This window comes from Pogona vitticeps, chromosome 1, assembly GCF_051106095.1.
Source record: "Pogona vitticeps strain Pit_001003342236 chromosome 1, PviZW2.1, whole genome shotgun sequence".
NCBI lineage: Eukaryota > Metazoa > Chordata > Lepidosauria > Squamata > Agamidae > Pogona > Pogona vitticeps.
Genome location: NC_135783.1, coordinates 43,335,004 through 43,345,182, shown reverse-complemented (window position 1 = coordinate 43,345,182; position 10,179 = coordinate 43,335,004). Strand labels below are relative to the sequence as shown.

The 10,179-nt window shown below is 43.6% G+C and overlaps 1 protein-coding gene across 1 annotated transcript in view; it reads right to left on the bottom strand.

Moving 5' to 3' along the window:
* Positions 1-2,246: 2,246 nt before the first annotated feature.
* LRFN2 (leucine rich repeat and fibronectin type III domain containing 2) overlaps positions 2,247-10,179 on the bottom strand; it is a 330,651-nt gene continuing 322,718 nt past the window's right edge. Inside the window, exon 3 of the mRNA XM_020804327.3 lies at positions 2,247-4,975. Within this exon, the coding sequence (XP_020659986.3) occupies positions 4,054-4,975 (922 nt within the window). The 3' untranslated portion in view covers positions 2,247-4,053. The remainder of the gene's footprint in view (positions 4,976-10,179) is intronic.

Sequence of the window (10,179 nt, the reverse complement as noted above, 5' to 3'; positions counted from 1 at the left end):
TTATCTGGGAGTCAACTGGAATGCTTATAATAATGCATAAGAACTTAATTTTGCAGAGCAATCGAGCAATTATTTGTAGAGCTCAGATGGTCAGCGAATAATCTTGGGCAGATGTCCATTGAGAGACCTCCACTGCAGTCAGCTTGCAGCTAAAAATTACCTGCACTGAAGACCTGCAACCTTCGGTAGCTCTTCTAAAGGGCTCACTAATTTACAAAGATCTTACACATTTTGTTTTGAAGCCGTGTGTTGAACTCTTCCTTTCATGGATATTATGGCTAGTAGTTGTTGATGTATTTCTTTTGCATGTTTCCTTATGTTATGCCTTGTTGAGAAAGGTTTGGGTGTAATGCATATGGAGAAGTGGGATACAAGCAAATTGACTGTGGCATTTTATAACATGGCCTTGATTGAGAAACTGGCACATATCCACTTAATATACGTATCGTGTGCTGGTTGTAATGTAATTGTTATCGCTAGAGCTGTAGCCCCAAAGTGCTCTGCACCTTTGAAAACACTTCAACCTGATCTTGTCAATGACAGCATTTGTGTGCTTCTAATTCTCCGTGAAATCCCAAGGTCTGTGAATAGAGAAATGCAAACAGCAGGCCCAGGTCATAGACTGAAGGATGTAAGCTGGACAGGAAAGCTCCAGCAATAGTCTGAAAAACTAGGTTGTCTGTTTTACATTTAATCCTCCACCTCACTTTTTCCAGTGGCCACAACAAAGTCCCACTTGGCTTCTTACAGCAACCACTGGGATGAGTGCGGAAAGAGGCTATAAAGCAGCAACTGAAAGTCTTCAATTATCCCTTCTTAGAAAAGCAGCACAGGGAGCCTGATGTTCTGGACTCTGTGTCCCTTCTGCCTCTCCTCCCACACCTGTTCTCTGGATCTGCAGTTAGTGGTGCTGCAGCCCCAAGACTGATGGTTTCATCAACTATTATGCAGTAGGAAAGGCAAAGAAGATTCCTTTCTAGGGTAAAGGCATATTGTCCTTCACCTTCCTTTGCTCTCCTTTTGCTCCACATCTAATGGTGATGTTTCAATGCCAGATTTAGCATGAGTCCAGGGAGCTGTTACTTCATCTTGTGAAGAAGCAACTTCAGCCTGTTCAACTAAAAGCCAAGTCCAGTTTTATCAAATGTTTTCTCCCTGCTAGTCAGCCTTTAAGGTGTGCACTTCCTCCTCAAACACATTTCATTTGTAATGTGTGGAGTACTGGGCTGCTGGGACATTGGCCAGTAACATATCCATTGCACCTTGGGTACAGATTACCTGTGACACAAGTAACATTAACAAAAGTTTCTGTCAAATATATTCATATTAAAAATCAGAAAAAGGCCACGTGCCCCCAAAACAGTACAAATACAGGAACAGGTGATGCCTTTATTGGAAAACAAAAACAAAAATATAAACAAACAAAAAACAGTGAGCTTTTAGTGATAATTCATCTTTCTCAGGCTGTGCACCAAGTTCTCATGGGTTGCTCCAAAATTATATGTTTTTATTAAAGTCCCAAAGTCCCATGGCCACTATTGAGGCAATGTGTAGCTTCTTAGATGGAAACAGTTGTAGTCTACAGTCTCAAAGAGTTTAACTAAACTTTTATTCACAACTCTGATGGAGGTTTGCCATCCTTCTAGTTAACTTGTTTTCCTTAGCTAAATGGAAACTCTTTGAGTTTCAAAAGAAGGTGGAAGGGTGAAAGGAAGGGGGGTTAGAATGCTTGGCCAACTTTTGTTTAGACAGATGGGTGATAAATTCCAAATTATTGGCTGCAGAGGGGACTAAAGCTACACCCTCCCCAGGCCTTTTGCAGACTGCAGCTATTTCCATCTAACAAGTCACGCTTGGCCCCCCAACAGTGACCGTGGGACTTTGGGCCTTTAATTAAAGAGTATAATTTTTTGGCAACCCATAAAAACTTGGTGCACAGCCTGAGGAAGATGAATTATCATCAAAAGCTCACTGTTTGTTTTTTGTTATTTTTTTTACTGGTCCAGTAAAGGTATTACCTGTTCCTGCATCTGTAGTCATATTAAAGGCATGTAAGACAAATCCCATTCTATGTTGCTGAGCGTTTTAATGTCAGAGGTATTGAATGGGCCAAAAATATCACATCTCACGATTTGTAAATAACTCCTGCAAAGGACTGTAGGATTTCAAGGATCTTTTCTTTTCATCAATAACATTATTGGTCTGTCACTCAAAACAGGGCCTCAGAATGAAGGAAAGGAAGTTCATTTTTCCCAGTATTTTTTTTACTGTACATTTTGTAGCAAAAGAGGGTGGGGGTGAGGAGGAAAATATTTTGACCACAAGGATGTCTTTCTAAAACTTCAAATAGGAAACATGACAAATAACAAGATCAAATACACAGGCATGTCACAATATATCTCTTGAGCTCTTTTAAAAATAATAATACATAGATTATCTTTCTCTCTGTGTGTGTTTCTTCTGCGCATTACAATCTTTTTCTGCACACTGCTCTGAAATAATAAATAAGGTGCAACGATGGAATAAGGTTCTTGGTAGACACATCCTTGGGAGAAAGGAAATATAAGAAATACAGAAAATGAGTCAGAATTAAAGGCAGTTGCTCTCACTGCTATAAATGCAGAAAATTCACAGTTGTCATGATGTTGTGGCATGGAGTATGTTCATCAACAGCAATCCTATCTCTGGGGCAAATGTTCCAAAAATGCCTTTTTGTGATAAGTTTGCAAGCCAAGAATGATTATCAGAATCCTTTGGCCATTTTGAGTAAGATATCTTCTCTAAGATATCTGAGCAGGAAGAGATACCAAGCTCTTGAACCTGGGACACCATTTATTCTGCAATACATCTTGTTTGCCATAGCTCAGGAGAAACACTCACATAATGAAACATTCAATTGCATGACATGCCTACTGACCTCAAATTTCATGCCCTTATTTTGACTGACAGGATTATATGCCATTTTGTAGCAAACGGGCATGAAGACCTTGTTTTTGTTTCTTATTTTATCAGTGATGCATGAGTCTAAATATTTCTTCCTGAGATTAACGAAAAAAGCAATGACGTGCCCTTGGCCAGAAGCAATTTCGGAAGAGGTCACTAGACCAGCCTCTTGCCTCATTCCCTATCTTTAGTTTATGAAAATGAGGTTGCTCTCTTCCACCCCATTAGCTCTCTGATACTATTTACCAATCACTAGAACTCTGCCTCACACACTGGCAAACAAGGGATCATGAATAAAATAAGTGAGGTGTGCATTTAAAATATGAATCTCACATTCTTTTGTTTTACTCAAAAATAGAGGGGGGGAAGAGCATGTGGAGGAGGAGAAGCACTGTGGAGTTCACCGGGTATTTGGCCTTTTTTAATGTCACAATGCTGCCACATATGTTTCTTGGACTCGGGGAAAGGCTGCAGAACAACAAGGGAAGAAAAGGGAAACATGAAAGAAAATCAAACTCAGAGACCCTTTTTATTCTTGGGAAAGAAAAAAAACATCCTTAACCAAACAGGTAAAGCACCACGTGGTGTGTGATGAGATATTTTAGATACACATGCTCCCTTTCTCCGGATGTTATCTTTCTTCAGTGACAGCTGCCGTTGCCTTTCTGTTGGCATTATAACCATGGGAGTGGTCTTCTCAGACCTAGAGAAAATGGAGAGGGAGGGCATTCCTCTTTAAATATGCATCACTTAACCTGTGTGACTCCTCATTTAATCTTGTTCAACAGTTCACCAGAAGACTGGGAAACCACTCAATGCTATCGGTGATTTCCTTTAGACGTCCACATGTACAGAACAAATGTATCGGAGGCATTTCATCAGCTCCTCACAGGCACACACACACACACACCCCTACCCACATTTGGTAACCCCTCTTACCTCACTTTTAAAAAATCTTAATATTTACTAACCAATATACGGCTTAGTTGTGTGTGTTTTTCTGTGTCTTTGTGTCCTCCCATTGTTGTTTATGGCCTTTTTTTTTAAACAATCATGGACCTTTTTTTTAATGTTTGAGGGACTACAAATGCAATGGAGCACAACTCTTATTTACACTGTGCTTTCCATGACCCACTCTGAGCTTCCATAAGTCCCCTTTGCCCCTGTCAGGTCACTGTCATCGTACTGCAAAAGCATGCCATTCACTGACAGGCTTCGTTTTGTCCAAATGTTTGTGATCTTTTTGGGGTAGTTGCAGCACTGAGAGGTGGAAAAGTCTCCCATGTCAAAAGAATGGCTACGTTTAGTTTTACCCTCCAGTGGTAACATGAGGAGGCTACGGAATTTGGATTCTTGCTGGCCCAATAGTGGTTCCTTGTCTGAGTGACGGGCCACTGTTGAAGTTCTGGAGTCTACTATGTCCTCTTTTTTCTGACACTTCAGTTCCAGAGAGGCAAAAGCTCCCATGAGCCGGTCAATGTTGTTGTGCTTTGACCTTGAAGGGGGCCTCCACTTACTGGACAATGTGCCCTGCTCACTTTGGAGGCTGTAGCCATCACAGTCGCGACTGTTCACAGAGCTAGAAGAAGACGAGATGCTGCTGTGCGCAGACTCACAGTTAAACTGCATGAGCTCATTCCTTACCACCACTTTGGGGTTGACTTGTGGCAGGACGCCATTCTGGACGGGTTGTGATCCATTAGTTTGCGAATAGACGTTGCTAACACTGGCCATTTTCCCTGGTGCGTTGTTGCAAACCTTGTACCGGACCATAAGTATGACGATGAACACCAACAGAGTTGCCACAATAATGCCTCCGATAATGAGGATCATTGTCCCACCCAGGAACTGGCTGTGCATGGAGTGGCACTGGGGATAGTCCTCTTTGGTGTAGAACTGGGCACAGCCAACAATGTTGGTAGCAGTCAGTGTTGTAGCAGTATCATCCCACATGGCCAGAACACACAGATCGTAGCCTGTTCCAGAAACCAGGTTGTTCACCACAAATGCTTTATTCGTCGCAGGAATCATCCTTTAGGGAAAAAGAAAACAGTAAAATCAGATGGAAACATATAATTAGTGTCAGCGGGAAAGTAGCACATAGTAGCATCAGAAAGGGATGGTAAATCTAGCCTTCAGATTTTTGAATCCTCAGATTCTTTCCATCCAAAAAACAAAGATGGCAGCACTATCACAATTGAATACACAATGATTCAAATTCCTAATTTGAACAGTTAGCATAAGCAAATATGTTGGTAAATTATAATCTAAAACAATATGGAATGGAATTCTCATTCATCCCATGTGACGGATATAATTATTCAAAAAAGAGGCTCTTGAGAGTCCCCTGGACTGCAAGGAGAATAAACTGATCCATTCTAAAAGAAATGCTCAGTGCTCCCAGGAAGGACAGATCCTGAAGCTGAGGCCCCAATACTTTGGCCATCTCATGAGAAGAGAAGACTCCCTGGAAAAGCCCCTGATGTTGGGAAAGTGTGAAGGCAGGAAGAGAAGCAGATGATAGAGGATGAGCTGGTTGGACAGTGTCATCAAAGCAGCCAACATGAATTTGACCCAACTCCGGGAGGCAGTGGAAGATAGGAGGGCCTGGCGTGCTCTGGTCCATAGGGTCACAAAGAGTCAGACACGACTAAACGACTAAACAACAACAAATCATTCAATAATACAGTGGTGCCTCGCTAGACAATTACCCCGCATGACAATTTTTCGCTAGACATTGACTTTTTGCAATCGCTATAGCGATTCGCAAAACAGTGATTCCTATGGGGGAATTTTGCTGGACAATGTTTGGTCCCTGCCTCGCAAACCAATTTTCACTAGATGGCGATTTTGACAGCTCCCTCCGTGCTCACAAAATGGGTGTTTTGGGGACCTAAACTTTGCAAGACAGCTATTTAAACAGCTGATCGGTGGTTCGCAAAGCAGCTTTCCTATGGCCAATCTTCGCTAGACAACGACGATTCTTCCCTATTGGAATGCATTAAACAGGTTTAAATGCATTCCAATGGGGAAATGCTTTTCACTAGACGATGATTTCGCTAAACAGCGATTGCAGTGGAATGAATTATCATCGTCTAGCGAGGCACCACTGTATTTCTAAGAACCATGAATGTGCAACAGTGCAATCCTAACTCAAGTGTGCATCAGCTATAGTAGTTTGGATAGCAGAAGCCTCTTGTGCCACCAATACTGCCTTTACAGTATGCCCAGCAAAAGGCCTTTTGTCTGGCTGATCTGTGCAATCTAATTTGAACCGTGATCGGGTCCAGTTGTATAAATCTGCTGGCACAACTACTGTGCTGGCTAAGAGTAGTTAGCCAAAATAGGGTGGAGAAGGGATGGAGCATGGAGAAACTGGGTTATACCAGATATTAACCTCGTCTAGCCAAGAGATACGGCCAACAGGCCAACACAAACTTTAACCAAGATGACTAGAATCCTAAATAATGTCCAGTATCATTCCTAGAGTAGAAGGAACTTGGATTCACAATATTTCAATAAGATACAGCTCTAATTATCTAAGACGATTAAGGACCAACAGAACTAATACAACAGCTGCTGAAGCTTTTCTGAATCTTGTTTAACCACTTAACTCTCAATATGTGCCTTTATTTTCACTAGTATTGTTGCTATATCTTTTTTACTTCTACTTCCAGCACAGTGACACTGTAGAATGAGCATTATCCAAAGCAAGAACAGAGAACCTCCAGCCTCTTGTCCAAATGCAGCCACCAGGGACTCTCCATTTAGCACACAAGCTACTGTTATCTAATGGCTAAAGATAGGTTATATAAAGCAGTATAAATATAGGTTATATAAAGAGTTGTGCAGCCTAGCAAGCTGTTGAATGGGACTGAGTTTTGCTATGCATGCATGAAAGCTGTTGCACTGGATCTTACCCTGTCCCAGCCCTTGAAGAGGTCACAGGCAAAAAGTTCATTGATGGGATTCAATCAACACATGGCCAAGCAGCAAGACTGCTGCTCTGTATTGACTGAGCAGCAGGAACTCGGTAGTGACTGGTTACTTCAGTTCAAAGATCTAACTGCATTACCAAGTTATCATTCTGCCAGCTTCCATTCCCTAATCATTCAACTCACTTGCTCTCTCATGCTCTTGGTTATTCAGCTGAAAGGATAAAGTTGCAGATGAAAATCCTGTCAACCCAGAGATTGGCTTATGGTTAACTTCTCCGGAAATGAATCAAAAGAGACACAAAGAAAGATTTCTTCCTCTGCCTGTCCATTGAGGAGCAGAGAAAGTGTTCTCTTTGTTGATATCCTGAAGTGGCTCACTTATTAAGCCACTCCACAATATCAGAAATTAAAAACTAGAAGGCTGTCTTTTCATTCATTTCCAGATGTCAAACACATTGGAAATAAAACAAAGCAAAGCTATTCTACGCTTCAGATATGTATAGCTAGGAAAGCTCTGGGAATGATTTGGTTCACTCCAGCAATTACATCATATGATCACTGGAAAAAGAAATAAATTAACTTGTCTCCACAGTGGACCAAACAAAAGGTTAAATGTCCACCTAATTGCACCTTTAAATAACTAACTGATGCAAGACGAGAGAAAATCCTCCATAGGGAGAACTGAGAGGAATGTGTAGGGTCACCTATGCCTTTATATAGATGTGCCCATTGGATGTGGAAGTTCAATTGCTGAATGGACAAGGGCTTTTGTCTTGGCCTCAAAAGCATTCTCTGATGCAATTCCCATGTACGGCTTTAGCATCCAGCTATGACAGTAAGCGATACTATCTATGTCCAGAGGGGAAAAGGTTATTTGAGTATTAGTAAAGTAATGCTTTATGCATATTAAGGTTAGTTTATAATGCTGGGTTAAGAATCTCTTCTTCCAGACTTATCCCCCTTTTCTCCTACATTTGAATGCAACATTAGAAACATTCCCAGAAGGTATTGAGAGGTTGAAATAATGTTGGAGGGCACTAACCATGACCTATGTTTTAAAATATTAAAGGAGGGCACCTCAGACGTTCTCCTGTTCTCAGACATTTGCCTAGAAAACATCATTTATAATTAAGACATTGATATTGGGTACATTTTTGCAATAGAATAAATGTGGGTATTTTTCATGAGTAAGCAAGGAAGGTTATTTATTTATTTATTTATTTATTTATTTATTTATTTATTTATTTATATCCCGCCTATCTAGTCGATAGACCACTCTAGGCAGCTTACAACATGGGATACCACAATAAAAACAACAGAATTACATAAAAGAAAACTTTCAACAATTGGGTTAAAACATTAGGAAAGAAAAGAGAAGGGGATCAGGAATTAACTAGGAGGGAAGGCCTGCCGAAACATCAATGTTTTAAATTGCTTTTTGAAAATACCGAGCGAGGGCGCCGCGCGAATATCAGGGGGAAGGTTGTTTCAGAGGCGAGGAGCCACCGCCGAGAAAGCTCGATTTCTTGTCTTTTCCTTCCGGGCCTCCCTCGGCGTTAGGCTCCTCAGCCTCACCTCCTGGCTCGCACGAGTGACACGGGTAGATCTTGGTGGTAGAAGGCGTTCCGCCAAGCATCGAGGCCCTAAACCATTTAGGGCTTTGTACGTAAGCGTCAACACTTTGAAGTCGATGCGGAATCTGATGGGCAGCCAATGCAATGCTGCCAGAGTGGGTGAGATGTGTTGGAATTTTTTCACCCCACTGAGGAGTCTGGCCGCCGCATTCTGCACCACCTGAAGTTTCCGCAACAGCCTCAAAGGCAGCCCCACGTAGAGCGCATTACAGTAGTCTAATCTTGAGGTTACGAGTGCATGCACCAAAGTGGTGAGCGCCCCAACATCGAGATAGGGCCGCAGCTGGGCTACCCGCCTAAGATGGTAGAAGGCGGTTCGGACCACCGACGCCACCTGGGATTCCACAGTGAGCGCCGGGTCCAGATGGATCCCCAAGCTGCGGACCCCATCCTTAGCAGGAAGGGTCACCCCACCAAAAGAGAGGGAGTTTCCCAAGCTCCCGACCATGGGGGCGCCCACCCTTAGTACCTCCGTCTTGTCCGGGTTCAGCCTCAGCCCGTTCTCCTGCATTCATTGCAGTACGGTCTCCAGGCAGCGCTGGATGGACAGAACGGCATCTCCTGCGGAAGGTGGAAATGAGATGTAGAGCTGAGTATCATCAGCATACTGATGACACCGAGCTCCACACCCCCTGATGACCCCACCCAGCGGCCTCATATAGATGCTAAACAGCATTGGGGAGATGATTGACCCCTATGGAACCCCGCAATTGAGATTCCATGGGGCCGAGACACTCTCCCCAAGCTGGACTCTCTGGGGACGGTCCTCCAAGAAGGAGCGGAGCCAGGCCAGTGCAAGGCCCCATTCCCAACTCGGAGAGCCTCCCCAGGAGGATACCGTGGTCAATGGTATCAAAGGCCGCTGAGATGTCGAGGAGGACCAGCAGGGACATGTTGCCCTTGTCGGCCTCTCTCAGTAGGTCATCACACAGGGTGACCAATGCCGTTTCTGTGGCGTGGTGCGGCCTGAAGCCCGACTGAAACGGATCCAGGGCATCTGTTTCGTCCAGGTGCGCCTGAAGCTGGTCGGCCACCACCCTCTCCGCCACCTTACTTAGGAAAGAAACATTGGCGACGGGCCTATAATTGCCAATTTCATTCGCCGCCAAACTTGGTTTCTTCCTGATGGGCCTAATGAGTGTTTCCTTGAGAGCAGATGGAAATCTGCCCTCAAGGAAAGACCCATTAATTATTGCAGTGGTCCATTCTGTTGTTGTAGGCCTGGCTGCTTTGATTAGCCAGGCCGGACAGGGGTCAAGGGAGGAGGTTGTGGCACAACAGCAATCAAGCACCCTGGTGACAGTATCATGCGTGACAGGCTGAAATGTGTCAAAAATTACCGGGCAAGACGGAGCGCTGGACATCTCAGCTCGACTCACTGTATTCAAAAAAGGAGACAGGTCCCAGCGGATGGCCTCCACTTTAGATTTTAAAAATGCTGCAAATTGGTCCGGTGTAAGACTAGGGGGAGGCCCATCACCCGGGCCAATTCCGGATAGGTCGCGCACTATGCGGAATAATTCCGCCTGCTGGTTGGACGCTTCGCTTATCCGGTTAGCGAAGTATGCTCGACTGGCAGCCTTTACCTTAGCCAGGTAAAGGTTAGTGGCGACCTTAACAGCTATCCAATTGTAATCCGTCGGGTCCTTTCTCCATTTGCGCTC